Here is a 21,608-nt window from a genome sequence, read left to right as displayed (position 1 = left end):
TCATTAAAGAAAGGAATACATACTGAGAACATCTTCCTGCCCTCTGATTAAGCAATGATCCAACACTACTATAAATCTTGAAGAAATTCCCCATGGCTCAACTCAACAGAAGCAAGTCTCTACTCCTCAGACACTCAATTGCTCAAACAGCAAGCAAAAACCAACCTATTTGGTTTCAGTACAAACAGTGCAATTGTTCATTTTTTAGTGTTTGAGTGGCTAATACGACTTGTTCTATCTGTAATTAAGGTAAAAAGGATTTTACTATCCTATCTCCCCAATCACATGCTATGAATTGTCTTGCAAGTCATTGGAATTTTTCCTTCTTTTGAATAAGACAGATTTTAAGTCTTGTCTGCACTTATTTGCATTATTTACAAGTATTCTAAGCACTAGTTCTACGTAATACTTGCCCATGTTACATATAGATTCATGCAAGTCTGATCAAGTTTGGCATATTCATTCAACATGGCTCAATTCAGACAGGTGTTTTTTTTTTTTTTTCCCCCTGTGTTAGTAAACAGCATAACCATGGTATTAAAAGGGAAATGATGGGATTTGCACTAAGACACATGATAATTTCATTCAAGATGGGAAAAATACAGATGAAACGCACTTCATATTTAGGCTGCAAAATTGATTAAAAGATCTGAAGAATGTCAGAACGGATATTGTGCCCTGTATGAAGTAAAATAAATACAAACATGCTAAGATTATACACTGTGATGTACATTTTATAAACCAAGCTTTTGTTCGCTGATGTAAACTGAACCATGACCAGATACGCTGAATGGGAAGACTGAGCTAGTAACATAGCATTATTTTTTTTCCTCCAAACATTATTTGAGATAACAAGAAGTTCTATTTAAGTTGATTTTGCTCTTATTTAACATACATTGAGTTGTCAGTGTAGTTGCATGGTATTATTCTCAGGCTGCTACCAGACAATAAAGCTACAGATAGAAATAAAATAATAACAGTTTGTGAAAGGCTACATTTTCAATGTTTGATCAGACTGATCAATGAGTCTTTGCTTCAAAAGCTGAGGTTCAAGCAAGGAAAAGACAATGTTTGGTCCAACAACTTGTCCATATCTCACTGAACTGGAAGGCATTTGGGATGCAGCCCCAGCTTGTTTGCTTCTCAGGCTCCATGATGGAAATTCACATCTGCCTTTTTCCTTTCAAAAATGTTTCTATTAGAGTCTACACACTTTACTTACACCTTATTTTTCTTTCAAATTTCAGAAGGTTTACTTTTCTTCCCAGTCAAGTAATTATTCTGTATTCTTTAAGAAGCATTCTGAAAACTTATTAATATTAGAAAATCAATGTATATATAAAACCAATTATCAGTCAGTTACTGTAGATTAGCTGTTACAGGTGTGTTTTTTTAATTTTATTATTTTTTTTTAAACAGCTGTTAACATGCCTTGAACTCTGCACACTATTCATTTGTGGTTTTGTTTGTTTGATTGTTTGCTTTTTCCTTTCTCCATTTAATCAATTGCCCTTTGTTTGTTTGTTTGTTTGTTTTTTTATTTCCTCAAGCTCCTTTTACACAAAGTACATACCTCTGAAAGTAATCTTATTCAGGTTGATTCAGTTCTCATTTCTGTTCAATTTAAAGTTATTTTCATTGGCTCACAGCAGAACACCACACAGTCTCTCACTGAGTTACTGAGGATTTTCACCCCATATCAGCAGCTCATCAGCAATTACTTTTCTGCACACAGATCCTTAAAGATCCAGGACATGACGATTTGTTACACTTTCTGTGCAGAAACAATCATGAAGGGAAGCTGCTCAAACAATTTTTTTACCAGAAAGGGAGTGATGAGCACTTCTAATAATGGTAGATCCTTTACTTCAACCTCAAAAAGATAAAATACTAATATGTTTAGATGCAGGCACAGGAAAGTGTACATTTACAGACTTTATTTAAATCTTCAAATATATTAAAATCCTACTATAAACTAATTATCCAGGTTTTGGATTGACTTCCTAACACCTGATGTTAGATCTCGTAAAAGTTCTCCTTAATTTGTTTCCCACTGCCAATGGAAATTTAAATATTGTATAGTAGTTTTGGTGATGTAGTGGGATTTAGGTACACATGATAAGGTCTGACTAATATACAGGCGACATAAAAAATTCAGGTAGATTTAGTATGCATCTTTTACATTTTTTTCAGTAGTATATTATAATATATATATATATTTTACAAGTAGTTCTTGATCCTAAACAAAACTAGGATTTCCCATTTCATTCCTTTACACTGCATAGTGTCAGTCAACAAGGGCTTGTATTTTTAGGATGACCATTCAAAAGAAAAATGGTATTTTGCTTTACTACAGTCTTTAAACATTAAGAAGTAAAGTCTTTTACCATTAAGTCTTTCTGTGGTATACAGTGCAGCTGAAAGTGAGTCTTTAGTAGCATCTTCTCCATTTTTATATTAAAGAAGAGCAAATCCATTCTACCAGTGAAAAAAAGACCCAAGCTATCTTCACCCTTGCTAAGCGTGAAAATAGAAGCAAAGGGAAGCATGCTGGAGAGACATTCACACTCACTGGATGTCAGTTAGCGCAAACTCAGAGAGAATTTATCTCACCTGGCCAAAAAGCTTTTCAGCCCTGCTAATGCAACATTGTGGGGACTTCCCATCTTGGTAGCATTGGGACTTCTGTGCTATATTTGACTGAGCAATGTGGAAGTGCCCACACAACCTGGCAAGCCTCCATCTTCGCAGAGTAGCTGTTATTTCAGAAGGTAGAGGGCTGAAGTCCACAGGGACAATTGTGTTACCAAACCAGCTTCTGGACCAGGCTTGGAATTCATTTGCTCAGGTCTAATTTATCTAGACTAGGAATTCTGTATCATGCTCATAGAAGAGGTTTTTTCTATTCATTTCCTATTTTCCTACAGAGTAGTCACTGTCCTTTAGTCATATCCTTTGGAGTTGTTTTCCATCCAGTTTCGTAATTTTCTAAAAATATGTTGTTGAATCACTCTTCTGGACTATATTTCTCCTTGACCTGCTGTGTTTTTATTCCTTCATCATTTGCTGACTGATAGTTAAACTCTACATTAACCCTTCTAAAAGCAGCTGGAATGGCAGTGACTGTACCACCTGCTGTTAGTCTAGGGCTGCTGTGATTATATTGCATTCCATTTCAGTTTCTGTTTCCAAGTCAGCTTTTGACTGATTGTTTCCAGTATCATTAGTCAGTGTGTTGTGCAAACTTAGATTTTAAATGTGTTAAGATACATGCATGTTTATAAGCCACACTAAAAAAGTTCTTTTCAGATGACCTAATTTACCTGAAGAAACTGTGTGGAAGGTGGACAGACATGCCAGCAACATATTAGTTAGCTTAAGTGCCATCTCAGATGTCTCTTCATGACATTGCACTGTGCCGTGCAGATATTGTCATGGTTTCATGTCAGAGTTTTGTCATGCAGATGCACAGCCGTGATTATACTTGTGGATTTTTTCTTATTTTTGTGTGCAACATATCACATCTTTCTGTCCTAGGAATATCTGAATATTCTGGGATTGTTTTTCCTTTTTAAGTATGAAAAAAATATGCTTTTATTCTAAAGCATTGTCTATTTCTTTGTAATCTGATATGTCATTTCTAAATATTTGCACTTCAACTTTTTCCACTGCTTTTGTTTTCCTTTTGAAGCATAATTTTCATGAGCCCTGAAAATATCAGCTATTTTTTGCAAACTTACTTTTTCTTGGATCTAACAACCGCTTGTATGACAAAGCATTCATGTTCTGGTCTGTCTGGTAATTCTCTTATCCCTATAACTCTACTGTATTGAGTATGTTGTGATATGCGATATAACAATCAGCACTCTTTTCTGTAATCCAGTTTGTTCAAAAAGATAACCTTCACTTTCCCTAAGGAACAAAGTTCACTGTGTTCCTGATTAAAAACAAAATGCCTTTTTCTGCCTACCTTTATGTTCCTTGTGATGTGCAATGTTGAGCTCTACAGCTGCTGGATCTACCGCCTATCATCGTGAACATATTCTTCCAATTGCCCTTCTCTGCACTCAAATTGTTCCTTGCTATCATTTGCTCTAAGAGTTCTCTGAAAGAAAACAACGGGTTCAGAATTAAATGTAATAGGTCCATTTTCTTCTGAAACTCCAGGAAGTTTTGCTCATCCACAGAAACAGCGAGCGCAGAGAGGTCAGATATATGAAATTTCTTTTTCCACTCTTCTTTTTAACCTCCTTCCTATCATCCCTCAAAGATTTCTCACTCCTTAGAAGATTCTTCGCCATTTAAAACAAAAATAGCCATCAGCCTGAGTAGCATGAAACTTCATAACAGAGTAATCTTAGCAGTGTCATCACAACTACTGTTCCACTTCATCATATTCCAATGTATCAGCTTCATTCTCCATTTAGCTTGAGTGCTGGCAAACTTAATTTCTGCACATACCCACACTTCAGCACAATATAATGCAAACTCCTACACTTTCTAACCATATCTACAACATGCTCATTTACTCCCTTAATACTGCTAAGAAATGAAAAATAAATGCTGTAAGTGGGAGTAGTTCTACTAATTTATTGCAATGAAATAATATTCTAATGCATTGTAATACATTTTAAAAATGTAATTTTCGTATTCATACAGACAATAACTGTCAAGATATTTTAACAGACTCCTGCTCTCTTTTATCGTGTTATCTTTTTTAAGATGCACGAACACAAGCATTCTGGCTTTTAAAAGTGGTAACCTGTTTTTTAAACCTTTTTTAAGGATCAAGTGAGACATTTCTTGATCTCAAAAGCTCTAAGACACCTTATTTTTATCCTCCAAGCACTGAGAAACTACTATCCAAAATCACTTACGCTTGTTTCCTACCCATGGCTCAGAAGTAGGATGTACTGGGTCTGGTTGGATGGAAGTAAGTTTCTTCATAGCAGCCCGTATGGTGCTGTGTTCTGGATTCATGACCCAAACAGTGTGGATAACATGCCAATGCATTGGCTATCACTGAGTGGTGCTTTGCACATTGCCAAGGTCTTCTCTGTTTCTGACTTGCACCCCCAGCAAGTGGGCTGGGGGTGAGCAAGAGGATGGGAGAGAAGACATTCGGGACAACTGACCTCAACTGACCAAAGTGATATTCCATACCCTATGAAGGTGTGCTCAGCCATAAAACATGGGGGTTGTTCTTCCAAAGTAGGGATTGCTCAGGGACTGGCTGGGCATTGGTCTGCTGGTGGGAGGAGGAGAGTGATTTCCTTTGCATCACCTGTTTTTGTTTGTTTGTTTGGTTGGTTGTTGTTGTTGTTTTGTTTTTTAGTTAGTTTTTGTTGTTGTTGTTTTTCCTTCACTTATTGAACTGTCTTAGCCTTGATCCATGAGGTTTTTTTGGTTTTGCCCTTCCAATTTTTTCCTCCCCCCCATCACATGGGAGTGACCAAATGTAAGAACCCATAAGTAAGAAACAAAATCGCAGCTGAAAGACTTAACTCAGGTTATCTATCCTTATTATGTCATACCATGGGCCTCAAGGAAGGATAAGACCTGGCGAGACACCTACTGATAGTCACATAGCATAGTTGTGAAATCAACAGATCTGACTGACATAAAAGATTAAGCTTAAATGCAGTTTTTGGAAGAGCTATTCTAAAAGATTTTCATGGAGAGCTCTCTGTGAAAACCAGATTTCTACCTCCCACATTTTTTCTTTAAGTGCTTGTCCTGGTTTTGTTAAAAACAAGTTTCTCTTTTAGTGAATTTGCCTGTCAGCTAAAGCCTTCATGTTAGCTGCATTTTCCTGGAGAACCCAACACATGTTTTGGTTAAACCTAGCAATGGAATGCAAACTTATTGATAAGCACAGATGGACATCTCGCGAGAGGGGCAACGAGAAACTGATGACGGAGAGACTGACCAATGGTGTATAACATTCCATTCACGTGAATACTTCATATAAAAGTGGGAGATCACGAGGATCTCGTCCCTTTTTCCCTTTTTCCCTTTTGTCGTTTTTCCCTTTTTTCCTCATGGCTGACATTAGGAGAGGACCTTGCTGGTCGTCCCTGCAAACGGAGGCCTAGTGAGAGACTGAATCCATCTCCGGTTGGCTACAGAGTCTAATCCAGGACTTTGGGTGCTGGCTCTGCAGTTGCTGAGACTTACAAGATTGGTTTTGTATATTTTGTATTATTTTCTCTATTCTTATTAGTAGCATTAGTAAAACATCTTTAACTTTTCCAACTCTCTTCTCTCTGTCCTTCTTTCCCTCCCGATCGCCTGTCCTGAGTGGGAAGGGGGGAGAGGGAGGGGCAAAAAGGGGGAAGTTGTGGGGAGAGGAGGTTAACAATACATCTGCCAGGGTTTGATTGTCACCCCGCAATCTTAACCCTCGACAGTGCTGAAAACCTCTCAAATGTTATAAGGCATTTACAAGCAATTACCATTCAGCTCAGGGAAAAAAATAAAACTATCCCCTGTATACCCCAACTTTTCCAGCTGTAAAGACATGATTCAATACTTGTCTGCATAGTTTTCTTGCATTTTTTCCATTTCTTTCCATGTTATGTCATAGGTTTACGACGAGGTACTATCACATTGAAAGAGTCTATTAAACTCTAAATAACAGTGAATCTCTAATTTATATGTGTACCCTAGGATGGAGTTAAGCTTGGTCATCATCTATTGTCTGATACCATCTCCTCTCAATTATGTAACAGGAAACAGAGTGTTTGAAGGTGGAGACATAAGTCCATTCATTGCTACTCAATTTCACATTACCTAAATGCTAATGCTCTCAGTCCTCCCAACAATACATCCTGTCTGCCTCCCTGTCTGCATAACTAATCTAAATAATGTATTTCCTACTTTCTATGGCAAAAAGAAACATTATTTGCTTCTCTGACTTTCATTTTGTACAAGTATATTCCCTCTGTCTGAGGCTTGTTTGTCTACATATATACTTATGTTTTAATTTCAACTGCTTGCTGGAATCATTAAATGTCCTACAGGAAGGAAGTTCACCATTTCCCCCCCAGTCAGAAACATTCTCAAATGACTTTTGTAACCCACATTTACCTCTGCTTGTTCATCAGAGATACAGGATTTTCATGCCTGAAAGGCCCAGACTTTTGCATGTCAATTATATCACTATTTAGTTTTGACTGTGTTACAGTAAGAATTAAAGTTCTTTGCACTAATGACTCCTCTGAAACTGGCATATGTGACACTGTAATTAAAATCCTGTTCCTTGTGCACTGTGAATTTCAGAGTCTCCCTCTAAATATCTTTATATTGAGAAAGAAAAAGGCTTGGAGTTATCTTCATTGAGTTGATAGTATACCTCGGTATATCAAAAGCCACAACATTTTTGTTAGAGATGCAACCTGTCCCTAAACTTACCCACAAGTTCTAATGTAATAGTGCCATCCCTGAGAGGGAGAAAATGCAGAAACTCATGGGCAAGTGTTATACCCAAACATGTTTCCATAAGCTCACCTGAGGCATTGTACCTATCAGGGAACTCTCAAGAGCTTTGTAAGTACCCTGCCCTCTCGTAGCCCTTGCCTAGTACACCAGTATCTTTGAAAGCTTTCAAGATGGTAGTTAGAGAAATCCTGAGCACTCTTACATGTCAAAAATCAAAGGTCATCTGAAGAAACAGATTCTGCTGCTGAGGGCTGAATAATCCTGAGGCAAGTGCTTCTACTTGATGAAAGCACTAGGGATGTGTACCTGTCTATGATTAGCATCAGGCATGTCTTCTCAAAATCTGTTGTGTCTTTGGCAAACATCATGATCAACGTCAACACAGCACTTGTTTTACTGTCAACAGACCTACAAACTTCCCTGTTAAGGTGAAGAGCAGGGGTTTTACACTTGCACTTGCCTGATTGAGCAAAACTGTTAGGTATCTATACACCAGGTACCATTTCTGTTCGTTTTCATAGCCTGATTGCACATTTTTGTATTGATGAGACTAAAGACTTTTGACATCAACAGCCATAATTCAGTTGCACACACCTCCTTTATAACTCAATATCCTGCTCCATGTGTATCTATATTCCTTACCAAAAGATAGCATGAGAAGATGGCTGTTATAACAAGTTGACTAAACATTCTTTTCACTCTTCTTATTATCAACCATCTCTCCTTCCATGCTACACCCTTTTTGTTATACACCTGCATTCATATTTATGTCTGTTGGTATTAACTGCCCTTTCAAAATCCTTAAGAAGTACCACTAGTGAAGATAAAATAAAATAACCTATATTAATTTAAAATAATATCTGCCAGTTCTACATTGTTGCACATTGTGCTTCTTCCAAAGGCAGCTATATAATTATAGGAACTCATGTGCATAAAGTGATATGGAGGTTTCTATGGTAATCATTCATTTTAATTGAAAATTGTGTAGGAAAAACCTCATTTCATGTGCAACATGCAATTTGCATCTGTTTCCAAAGAACCCGAGCTTGCTCAGAGTAAGCTATAAATTCATATTTCCCAAGAAGATGAAATCTTTAAAATTCTGTCTGGGTGGTGGGAAACTGAGGAGTGTCTTGGGGAGGTTGTTAAGCCTATTAAAATTTGAGATAATTTATAGATTTATGCAACTAGACTATCTTTTTTTTTTTTTTTTTTTTTTAACTGTCAGGTGAAGATTTTATGCTTCAAATGAAATAGGTAGAGTTAAAAATCAAATTGATACACAATGTCCTTGAACTTACAAGGTAGAGGACCAGAAAAAAAAGAAGTACCAGAAGGGACAACAGGGAGACAGCGTACTGAAGGAAACAGGTCATCAGTGAGACCAAATCCACAAGGTCAAACATTTAGAGTTTTCATGAATTTTCAGGGTGTGAGCTATTAAACACCCATTTTCATTGTGTTGAAAGGATAAGTAAGATCTGAAGGTTGGTTTTGGCTAACATTAAGAGAGTGGTTTGAAAAGACTCCGGCTGAGACACTGCTCTCAATAAATTAAATGTAATGACTGGATCTAGTAGAAAGCTGCCTGTTATAGCTAAATTGTATGCCTGGCTGAGAGAAGTGCAAATGGAAGGGGAAAAAACAAAACAAAACAAAACAAAACCAAACAAAACACAAACCAACCAACCAACCAAACAAACAAAAAAGAGGAAGCCTTTACAGCTGTTTGCCGTCATATACTGAGAAAACCACCATGATAATCAAAGCCATAAATATCTTTCTCCATTTTCACTCAAAAATGCAAGCATCAAAAGCATGTAAAGAAAATCTCTTTCTTACTTGTAAGAACACATACATATACACACAAAGAAAAATTGCCAATGAAAGCTGTAACTTCATTTTCAGAAACGGCAGAATGTTTTCCATGTAGGACTTCTATGCAGTGCTCACTCCCCTCAGTATACTCAAGTCTGGAAATGTCACACAGAATGCAAATCTTTTCCAATGCAAGAAAGATTGAAGGACCTAAAGTTTTTCTTGATGACATTAAGACATTTTCCTGTCTAATAGATGCATAGCAACCCCTCCGTAAAATGAATCATCAAGCATCCCTCAAAGTCTTGGGACAAGCTAAAAGTTCAATAAAGAGTGTGGTCCTTTAAACTTACACACTTCAGCTCCTCATATTTCCTGTGGGGAATGTAAATTGCTTCTAAGTACTTACTATGCTGCATGCCATTTAAATTCTGTTGCTTCAATTCATTATATTAAAAAGTAATACAAACTTCAATTATTCGTTGGAAAAGTACAGATTTAGCTAAAGTACACAGGAAATTCAATTCACACCAAAATGGCTACAAAGTTCAAATTAATCTATTTGCAGTCCTCCCACATCCTTCTCAGCATCCTTTAAAATGTCACTTATTTTATATAAGATATAGATTTTCTGAATACTGATGTGCTCTATCAACAGATAAGTTTTCTTTGCTTTTAGTTTCGCAGGCATTATTTACCCATCCCAAATCACTATCAACTACAGCTAAAATAAAGTGGTCCATACAAGTAATGGTTACAGGACCAGACCTACAGCTCAAAAGTTTGTACGTTATAAACCTCTCATCTTCAATCCTACATTGAAAAGGTACTTATGATTTCAAAGAAATTGCAAATCAAATGATTACACGCTACAGGAAATTAGATAAAAGAGAAAGGAACCACTTCAACACCATAAAGATATTCTATTCAGCTATTATATTAATAGCAAAAAAAAGCTATATTTTGATTGCAGATTCTGCAGGTATGAAATGACAGCTTTTAGACTCTACTTTTATTGAAGTGCATAGATCCACAAAGCACTTTCAGTCCTAAAAGGTGTTTTAGTCTCGTAATCATTCAGCAAAGCATTTGGACAGCACTTCTTTAATTTTAAGCAGAGGAATAACTGCACTTGTTAAAATATGTTCTAGAGTATGTAGCACCCTTCAGAATAAATTCAAGCAATAGAATTAAGTATAAAATACTGCTGGACCTCTGTATCACTGAAATCAACACCAAAACTTTTGCATTTCTGAAGACAAGTGATGATTTTGTTCCTCATAAATTTAGCTTAAATTTCTTTAAAGAATTAATATAATATTCATGTTAACATTCTATTATGTCAAATGTAATGCTTTTTCATTTCAGTTTAAGACAAATGTAATAGAAATCTTCCCTCCTGCAGTGATATTTTCTTGTATTTTTTATCTAAAATGAAAACAAATCTGTGCATGATGCAATTGGAAAAATCAGGGCACTAAACCGTTTTTATTAGCTGTTAAGAACACCTACCATAGCAACTGCATATTGCACTAACAACAAAACTGCAGTACACCTGAAGCAAATAGTGGAATTATACACATATATATATGTTTATATGTATACACACACAATAACAAAAGCCAGTCACAAAGTTAATGGACTACTTGTTCCTCTCTCATCCTCTCACCACCCATAAATGCTTTTCCAAGATATTTTACAATAATGTTTTCCAAATTATCTTGTCATAAGAATTTCAAATATTATTACTTTTCTTTAATAACAACATACAATTTTATATGCAACATTTCATATACTTCAGTGAAGCCCCTTCAAAAAAGATTATATAGTAATTATAGATGAAAACATATATTCCTAGCAAATATTTTCACATTAAAATATTAAAGGGAAATGTTTTTAAACATTTCTTTTTTAGAAAAAAATTGTGCAGAAGCATGAGTTCAGAAACGATTTACCTTTCTTGTCATCGAAGTAGAGTGTTTGTTGAGCTGGATTTGACCACTGGAGGGAGGTGTTATCATTTTGATCGACCCTGCAGGTCAAATTTGCTGTTCCCCCTTCAACAACCGTGACGTTCTGTGTAAGTGGAAACTGCCCTTGGCTGCCTGAGGAGGGAGGGGAGGGATGGAGAAGAGAAGAGAGTAAGAGGAAAAAAAAAAAAAGAGAATTTAAGTTGTAAAATCGAATTTATTGCAGCAGCTTCCCACAGATGACAGAGCCTGAACTCAGTGTGATCTATTCTGACCAAAGAAAGGTAATACAATAAATCAAAATATATATTCACAATATATTCTCTGTATCCAAGACACAGATAGATTAATTAAGAAGCAGGCATTTTCCCCCTCTTTCTCTTCCCCTTCCCCCCACCCTGTAAGTTATATTAATTAGTTCCAAAAAAATACTTTGCAATTTTTAACTTTGCAAGTACCCTTACATCCTGGATACGCCTCTGCATAGGGCTTATGTGCTACATATGTATAGAGATGTCTCAGTACAGATCATATAATTAAATGGCTGTTGAAAACATCACTGAAAGTGTAACATAAAAATTCGTGTAGCATTTTTAAAATAGAGGGACATGGCAGCCTTGTCTCCCTGTTTCTTTTTATGCTTTTTAAAGGACTCTCAGGACAATGTTTTCCTGCCAGGTTTAGAAAGTTGTTGGAGAGCAAATGTAGTGTGAATCTAATACTCGATGCATCCTCTGTTGAGGGAATATAACCTGGTTTCATATGAAAGTGGAATTGATGATGTAGTAGGTCTCTTTCACATCTGTGATTCTATTCCAAAGCATTATGAATCACATTAAGTGCTTGCTAAAAAGTCACTGGGAAGACTTCCAAATACTTCTACACAATACAGGAGCAGTATCACCCAGGTTCTTGAATCACACGCATTTTCAATGGCATAGTTAGACTAAAGTGTTTAAGTACTGTGAGAATAACACACTCCTTGTCAAACAGCACAACACATTCTGAAAAGAAGTATCACTACAAGGGAGCACAGTAAAAACATGGAAGTCATTTTCAACATGGGTGGGAAAAGAGACATTCTTCAATAATAAGCAAGATATATCATTAACTGGGAGATGTATTAATTTATTCCAGAATACAGTGCAAAAGAAAGACAATCCAATAGTCTAAATCAAGCACATGCCTCTTTCTTCCTTTCCTTTTATACAGGTTCTCTTAATACAAAAAGCATTCAAGGGCAGGTAGAACTGCTAGTATAAGAAGCATAATGCTGTGACACACAAGTGGGATGTGCCAGAACTGGAAAATCTCTCTACAGTCCTACAGGAGCGTACAAGCTCATAGACATGTCAGAAGTACATCAAGGAAATTATATATAGAATATCCACTGATCATACCAATACTGAATCGCACAACTGGCACAAAACCTTCACAGAAACATCCTATTTTAGTGGCTCTCACAAGAATTGTTGCCAGCTAAGTTAAATGGAGGCATGCCTTCTATATGGAAGGCATGATAATACAGAAGTCTATTATCTAGTATACAGGTTTTCAGATCACCAGAGTAAGCAATTACTAAATAAAAGATTAGCAACTGAACTTCTATTTGACCTGTCGATATTGCCAAAAATTTAATTCTAGCCAGGTTTCAATAACTGTCCATATCCCCATGTAAAATAATCTTGATGGCCTTAAACCTGGTACCTAAGCATCTACATCACTGAAACCCTTAGTGTTTAGGTAGTCTAACACTCTCGACAACCTTGCTTTAAAATAAACCAATAAATGAAGAATTTCCATCAAAATGCAAATCTGAATGACTGGTATAATTTTTGTATAAATATCAACTTTCTGTAGATGTCTAAAGATCAAAATTGACTATGTACTGATATTTACTGTAAGAGGTTATTTACTATCAACAGGATAACAGATATAGTAAATACAAAAATAAGGAATATTGAAAACACCATGGCTAATTTAAATGCTGCAAACAATAAATGCCAGAATTCTCATGACATCCTCTGTATCTGACACTTCATTAATCAAACCCTGCTTCTTGAAAACCACACGTTGAGAAATACTTGATGAGTGAAAATCATAAACAAGGATGGAGAAAAAAAAAGGAAAACAGGAAGATTTGTCATTTCCTTCCATTTCTCCTCTTTCAATTCCAATGTGTCAAGTAACCTCAAGATATTGCATAAATTGTTTATTGCTTAAGTTAGAATTTTAAAAATCCAGCAAAAATGCACACAGCCTGTTATTACTTCCACTAAATTACAGGCATCTTACCAAAGAAATAACCTTCTAAAGTATGAGTTGTGCATAAGAGGCTATGTGGGCTAAAATATATTTTGCATACAAGAAGCATTAGACAGAACCTAGCATCAGAGATTAGCACAGTGAAAGCTGTCATTCACATTAAAGACTAGGAATGGGAGATAGTTTAATATAGAACTGCGGTAATGTTTTAGGACCCTGTTAATGCAGCTTGGGAGATCTCCTGAGAATTATCCTACATTCTCTTTTTGATGTTATAGTTCTTATCATGAAGGTGTCATTGTATATGCAGTCTATCATTTGCTAATGATTGACAAGTCTCAGACTTGTTTGACCAGAAAAGTGGTTAGCAGGTAAACTTTTCTGATCAGCCATTTAAATGGAAACTGTAGATGCCATGATCTGAAAGAAGTCAGATGAACTTTTTTTTCTCTGGCCACTCCACTGCATCCTGATGTTTTGGAAGCAAGAATTAATCTAGCATATAAAAGGAAAACAAAAATATTCATCCTATCCTTTATCACTAGAGAAGCTGTGTGGATATGGAGAAGATGCACAGAGCATCACAGGAAACCTGGAGTGGAGAAAGAGGTATGGAGAAAAGGAGTCATTTAATCTGGAAACCAGCCCTGGTGGAAAGAAGGGAGCCTGTGCGGAACAGAGGAAAAATAGACAAAGCAAGACCAAAAGAATGGACACTGCACATCTCTTAATGAAGACCAAAATTATTAATAAGTGATGAGAAAACCAAGACAAATAAATATTTATGAGATTTACTTCATTGTCTCTATCAGCATCTAACTTGGGTTATTGAAGTAGGAGCTTCAGGGCTGAAAGGACTAGAGAAGGCTGTAGAACCCTATACCAGATAGATGAACATTATAGAAAACATCAGAATCATGTCATTTAACACAGCATTATAAGTGTCAAATAAGTGGTTTTATACCACCATAGATCAGATTTTTTTCCTGTTAAATAGATGGGTAGCATGTGCCCAGGAAGCATGCCAGAAAAGCTGCCCGCCCATGCAAGTAATCAGTGGGATGAAGAGCCCAGGCCACCAGTCATGCAGACAAAGTGTTCTCTAGGTACTACCCTTGAGCTGACAGGGCAGCAGGCTCCCACTGCAGCACAGCAACCCATGACTGGAGGCCACCAACTGGAATCACAAGGGACTTGCTTCAGAAAAAACCCTTATGCCTGGGAAAAATTTATTTCCACTGAAAAAAAAAACCCCATTCAAGTTCTGAGTTGGTTCTGATCCATATGAGCAGTGCCATTAAATCAAAAAATGCTTAGTGATGATTCTTGAACAAGAAGGGAAGCCTGAAGGCACTGCCAGATGGAGGTCAGTATATTAAAAGAAACACAATTTTCAACATCATTTCTCCAACTGAATGCTAACACTGTGGTCCTCTATTATGACTGGTTCTCAATATAATTATTTAATTCCCGTTTCTCAATTTCTCCCTTAACTCTGCAAGCAGAGATTGAACAAGACAATGTTATCTAACAAAAGCATTCTGCCTAGACTTTAGAAGTCTAGTAATGGAAAAGTTAGTGGTACCTTCAATAACTTATTTCAGAGAGCAATGGTCATCATTGTTTAAAAAAGAAGACAGGATTTTACTTCTAGTCTGAATTTGTCTCACTTCAGCACCTAGCATCCACTGACTCGTTATACCTTTTTCCCTGTTCTGAAGAGCCCTCTATTATCAATTTTCTCTTTTTTTTATAAACACTTAGAGGCTGCGATCATATCACCCATTAACCTTCTCTTTGATAATCTAAATAAATTGAGCTCCTACGGCTTTCTGTAGATATCATATTTTTCTAATCCTTTAATTAGTCTGTGGCTCTTCTCTGTGCCCTCTTCAATTTGTCATCTTTTTTCTGAAGTGTGAAGCCCAGACCTGGAAATTCCACTGTAACAGTCAGAGAAGGAGAAAATACAACAGTGAGGCCACTTTTCTACCAGCACTTCATATGGTTGGTTGCAGATCTAAACGAGATCCCTTGGCCACAGAGTCAGATGAGGACTCAAGTTTGGCTGACTGTCCACCATGATGACAGTGTTTTTTCTCATACACTGCTCCAAAGACAGCCCCCTATTCCAGTTCTCTTGATGTAGCCCTTAGACGTTATGTCCCTATGTTTCACTGTACTGAAATATATATTTCCCTGAGGCCAGTGACCTGAGCTTTTTGTCATTTCATATATCCATGGTCTTTGTGGCATCCGCAAACACTGATGGCAACAATTGTTTTTTCCAGGGTGTTTCTAAAAAACAACTCTGAAAACCATCTAAACAGTGCAGCACGAACTGCTTTTCCCTATGCAGAGAAATGCATAGAAAAATGGCTATTCAATGGTGAGTTATTATTTGTTGTTATACTTTCAGCCTATTTTTTCAAACAGTTCTAATCCACTTAAAGCTTGTAAGGTTGGTTCCGAATAAGTTTTGGTTATTACTCAAGACATCAGGCTATTTCAATCAAAGGCCTTGGAGCAGTCAAAAATATTTTAAAGATCAGGGTTACATTTTCCCAGATATAACTGTAAGTTATATTTGAAGTGAATGACTGAAGTCATTAAAATACTAAATTAATCACATATTCATTTATAAACACATTTTTTAAAACATTGAAAAGGAATTAATTTGTGATGAAGCTTTGTGTTAAACCAGGGCATGATAAAATTTTCTGTGAAGGCAGAAAATTTATCTAGAAACTAATGTCCATATTTCCTTCAATGGTGGTGATGGCAGTCAGATATAATCCCATGAAATTAAATGAAATATCAGATTTCAAAATCTAAGATTTTGTAAATATTTGAATAACATTCCTAAATCTACCATTGACTTGTCACATGACCTCAGGCAATCCATTTAATATATACTTTGCTAACCAATCTACACAAAATGAATAATAATGTTTATTCAACTTGTAAAAAGATTTGGATTAAAAAGGTAAAAATATATATATTTTTTCATTTTTTATATATGTTTTTCCACTTTTTCTCATCTGATTTCAGCCCATACTGCTGTGGGTACAGGACAGAGAAATGTACTTGTGGGGAACAGAAGCTTGAAACAATGATAAAATAAATGCTTTTGTTTGAGTTTATGTATGAAAAAAATTATTATTTCATTGCATATATTGTTCAAATCACATGTATCTCCTGGTTTTTGCATATGTATATTACTAAATAATACTTCTGTACTCCAAATTATTTGAGATCCTTTCTGTTGTCCCTATCTAAACATAGCTCTCTTCTAATCAAGTTATTTTAAAAATTCATAAATGTCTATTTGTGTATTTTTTTAAATGTTGGATGTGTCAATTTTAGACACCATAAAGAAGTATAATCAAAAAGAAAGTGGATTCCCCTTCCAGATTTTAGGAATTAATCGAAGTCTAACTTATTCTCTTTAATTTCTGAATTGGACTCCCCATTGTCACAAATACAAAAATTCTGGCATCGTACTTATTTTGTTGAAACCCCAAAATGATGACAGCAGTAACAAAACTGCACTCATAGCAATAGCAAACAATACTGAAATAAATTCTTCTTTATTCCAGTAAAGCTCCTACATGGTCAGTATGCTTGAGCAGAAAATAATAAAAAAACATGGCATACGACTTAATAATAATTAATTATATGTTATATTTCAACATCCATTTGAAAACCTCTAAGCACTTACTACACTGCTCACCTGTGCATTAAGTGTTTCCCAGATACATCACCTCTTAGTCTGTATTGTGCTAGTTGAACAAACCGAGATGCTTTATTTGCCTCTCACTGGATGGCCCCTCTATTCCTGGAACAACTTGACAGCCCTTCTCTTCCTTCAACACCGGCAGCCAGGACACCGCACGCCACTCCAGAAACCTTAGCAGTACATTATACAATAGCGCTAGTTATTCCTTATTACAGGTTGCAGGTATGGAAAGGATGCCCAAATTTGGTGCTTGTACCAAGGGCAGACACAGATACTTGCTTTAGAAATTCACCTGGAGAAAAACTATCATGGGATTACATGATGATGATGGGACACAGGACTTGCAAAGGTCAGGGCTCTCTTGAAAATATGCACCCAGTGGGAGTATAAGCTGAGGAGGGACAGGGAGTGAGTAAGAAGGTAACATGGAACAAAGGAGGGGGGTGAAAGTTATATCTTTCACAGGAGTTTTAATTTGGATCAAAGAGAAGTCTGCTCCCCTCAAATGCTACTTAGTAAGTATTAAAAGAGACATTTTATTTTTTATAAACATCTAGAAATTGCAGAATATGTAAAAAATATGTGCTGTCCTGAACTGAGCTTTTTAGGCAAGTTCTGTGTAATTTACTTCCTCCTTTATTGTTAACTGAGGTGATTGACAAGTATGCTTGAGATAATGAACGTGGTGCAGATGATCACCATTCACAGATGGGGCTACCCATATAGCTTCCTTGCTTTCTTCACAAGAAATGGTTGGCAAGGACACTTCTACCCTCCACTGACAGGTGAGGTCAATCAGTCATATATCTATCCACATATCTATCCACTATCTATCCATATACAATTACATTCTGTTCTATATTCGAACTTTGAGGCAAGTCAAACAATTTACTGTCTGTCTGGAGTATACTAATAAAAAATGGAAAGTAAAAAGCACTGATGGTCTACATTACAATTGCTTTGCATCTGAAGATGAAGCAAAAAGCTTAATTAGAAAACACTACAAGGTTACACAAAGATTAACTACAATAAGCAATAAAGTCATTGCAAAAACTAGGCAGCATCTAGATATATCACTGTGACCATGCTCTATCCCGGTCCCTCTGCTCATTTTAGGAAGCTTTGTTAGCAAAAAATATTTCAACTATTTTGACTAGAGCTATAGTTAAGTATATTCTATCCCAGGTTGTTTTTGCAATGCTTTGTAGAGGACCAATACTATTTTCCAGTAGAACCAACAGGCTCATAGCTCATTAGTCACAAGCTGTTTTCAGTCAAGAAAGGGGTTTTTTATTTTTTTTTTTTCCACCCAGAAATCATGGCTCAATTGCTTTTACAGATTTTAAAACTGATTGTTATCTCAGTATGTGACAAGACTATGCAGAATAATTATCATTATTTGGTCCAGTTTGGAAACATTCATCTTGTGAGTTCATCTCATGTTTATTTGTTTATGGTTTGTTTTGTTTTGTTTTGTTTTGTTTTGTTTCAGTATTTTTTTTCTGCAATTAAAATGAAAGTTCTTTCATGAGTTCAACACTTCCATTTGATGCTTTGGTTATCTATTGTAACCAGTTTACCAGGCTAATCATACATGTGGCTTGGTGGTTATAAGCACTGAGAAAACGTAATCCTCTCCTTTGTTTCTGGAGAGATCTGTTTTCATAGGAAACAGTTATGTTTTAAGAGAGTTTCACCATACCTGTGCAGCAAGCTTGGCCTACTCATGTCACTATACATCAGAAAGCCATAAGAAGAAATGGGTGTGGAAAGAGAGAAGGGACTGGAAAAGAGGTGACAGTACTCAACAATCTTTTGGCAGATCGGATCTACCTTTTCGTGCAAGTCTGGCTGCCCAGCATCCCTCTGAGGTAAACAAAGTTTATCAGTATACAAAAGGAAAAGAGTAGAGTTTACAGTTCTGTTCATTCTCACAGAGGAAGCCTATAGCAGAGATTTAACCTTTTCAGTCTTTGGCCTTTTATTTGACACCCTTATTGAATGATGTCAGCCAAAGCCTATTAAAAATGCAAAACTCTTTGAGGGGAAATAAAGAAAAAAAAAGTCTTGAGCAAATTATTTTTCAAATCAGTCAGATTTTTTTTTTAATATTGACTTCAAAAGGACCAGACCCTAAAAGAAAAAAATCCAGAGTAAATAGTTGGGTGAGGAGGCAAGCAACTTACTTCTTCAAACAGCAGCTTTCATCTGTAGGAAGAATACATTAATTTTAGTCTTCTTACTTAGCAAAGGAACTAAAACATTATAAACAAACACCAGAATGATATACTGAACCAGTTTTGTGGCTTTCTCTCAAAATTTATTAGGAATGAATCCCCTTCTCTATTTTTTCAGCACAGATACCGTATATAAGGTTAAGGTCCTGAAAATTTTAAAGAAGAAAACTACAGAGGAAGTTGTTAGCCCTATTACTTTATTTCATTTATTTTATTTCATTTCTAAGAACAGTCCTAAGAGTGTTGTAAGACATTGACTACAGAATAAGGAAGAGAGTTTAATTCTTGATACAAAATTGTTTGCTTTGCTTGATTCTAAAAGACAAGACGACAAGATAGCCTGCATGCTAAAGAGAAATTTGCATGAGCATAATTTGATACGCAGTCTTCGATCAGGTAGATTTGCCTTTCCTAACTTGCTGGCAATAATTTAGTCCTATATCTAGACACCATATACTTTTAAGAGTTGATCCCCAAAGAGAATGTCCTATAAATTGTTTGCTTACTGAAGAAACATTGTTTAAAAAAGAACAAAACAAAGAAAGAGAAAATGAGTGCCCTGGTAACTATTACATGGCTCCAGTATCAAAACCACTTGCAGAGAAAATTTGAGTTAATGAGAACACTGCAGGAACTTTCTATAGAATGACAGAGTTTTGGAAGAGAGAGAAGAAACAACTCAGCAAATAACTATTACCCTCAAACTGTGCATTCAAGGTCACTGGGCTTTTTAAAATGTTTAAGCAATTACTAAAATAACCCAAAGGACAAGAGCATGACAGCAGAGGCTCTGATTTCAGACTATAGAATTAATACTAAACAGCAACAACAGAGAAGGAAGAGGCATATGTTCCTTCACTCCCTGTGTTTCAGGTGTATGTTTCTACAACAGCTGCAAATTAAAGATATAATTGATTCAGACTATATTTCAGTGGAAGAGATTGTAGATATAAATTTGAGAAAATTGCATAATGGAGTACAATTATTCCATAAAGACAAACAACAAAAAGTGTGAGAGAGACAACTACCAACTTCACAGCGGTTAGATACTTGGCCATTCAAGCTAATGAAAGTACTTTCAGTTACAATTATTATTTCTTTGTTCAACCTTCTCATCTGAGCAACACATGAAATTAAGTTCTGGACATGTCATGTCAAAAGGAAATTAAAGAGCTGTAAACACATGAGTTACCAGACTTTTTAGGACTGACTATAAATCACACCACAGAGGGTTCTGGGGAGGTGCACAAGTAGGTAGGATAGTTCAAGCCTTTGTCTTTGCATGAATGTGTGCTACTGTTTAGAAGCAGGTTCAGGACAAAGGTGACGTAGTGACAGAACTGAAGATAGGGCTCTGAGTTTTCCAGAAATTGAAGACTATTTAGGGAGTTTAAAGACAAAGTGAAATTTGTATTTGGAAATGTAAAGCATGTCAACATAAACAAGGAAAGATCATAAGTTAATGATGATGTTTCTACAGTAAGTAATAAAATAAAGATACATAAGAAATTTAACTTATAAAATATATTTCCAACAGAAATAGATATGACACTTAAGCAATATTAGCCCATCTCAAAAAAGTGACTTTTACAGAGAATAGAGAAAAGCTTCTATCTCTTCCAATGTAGGTCTCCCCCCAAAAAAAACATCATACAGGTAAAAGAGCAGCCAATCAGCCTATACTGCTTGTATCTCACAGAATCATAGAACAGTTTGGGTTGGAAGGAACCTTCAAAGGTCATATAGTCCAACCCCTCTGCCATGAGTAGGGACATCTTCAACTAGATCAGGTTGCTCAGAGCACTGCACAGCCTGGCCTTGAGTGTTTCCAGGGATGGGGCATATAAGACCTCTCTGGGCAACTTGCTCCAGTGTTTTACTGCCTACATTGTAAAAAAAAAAAAGAGTCTTCCTTATATCTAGTCTAAATCTCCCCTCTTTCAGTTCAAAGCCATTACCCCTTGTCCTATTGCAACAGGCCCTGATAAAGAGTCTGTCCCCATCTGTCTTCTAAGCTCTCTTTAACTATTGGAAAGCCACAGTAAAGTCTCCCTGGAGCCTTCTCTTCTCCAGGCTGAACAATCCCCAACTCTCTCAACCTGTACACATAGGAGAGGTGTTCCAGCCTTCTGATCATTT

The 21,608-nt window shown here is 36.2% G+C and overlaps 1 protein-coding gene across 5 annotated transcripts in view; it reads right to left on the bottom strand.

Annotated features, from left to right (window-relative positions):
- CADM2 (cell adhesion molecule 2) overlaps positions 1 to 21,608 on the bottom strand; it is a 679,639-nt gene that overhangs the window by 189,287 nt on the left and 468,744 nt on the right. For all 5 annotated transcript variants that reach the window (XM_071809844.1, XM_065862763.2, XM_071809845.1 and 2 more), the window contains one exon: positions 11,214 to 11,363. In XM_071809844.1, the coding sequence (XP_071665945.1) occupies positions 11,214 to 11,363 (150 nt within the window). The remainder of the gene's footprint in view (positions 1 to 11,213; positions 11,364 to 21,608) is intronic.

This window comes from Patagioenas fasciata, chromosome 1 (assembly GCF_037038585.1).
Source record: "Patagioenas fasciata isolate bPatFas1 chromosome 1, bPatFas1.hap1, whole genome shotgun sequence".
In the NCBI taxonomy this organism is placed as follows: domain Eukaryota; kingdom Metazoa; phylum Chordata; class Aves; order Columbiformes; family Columbidae; genus Patagioenas; species Patagioenas fasciata.
This window is presented reverse-complemented; position numbering and strand designations above follow the sequence as displayed.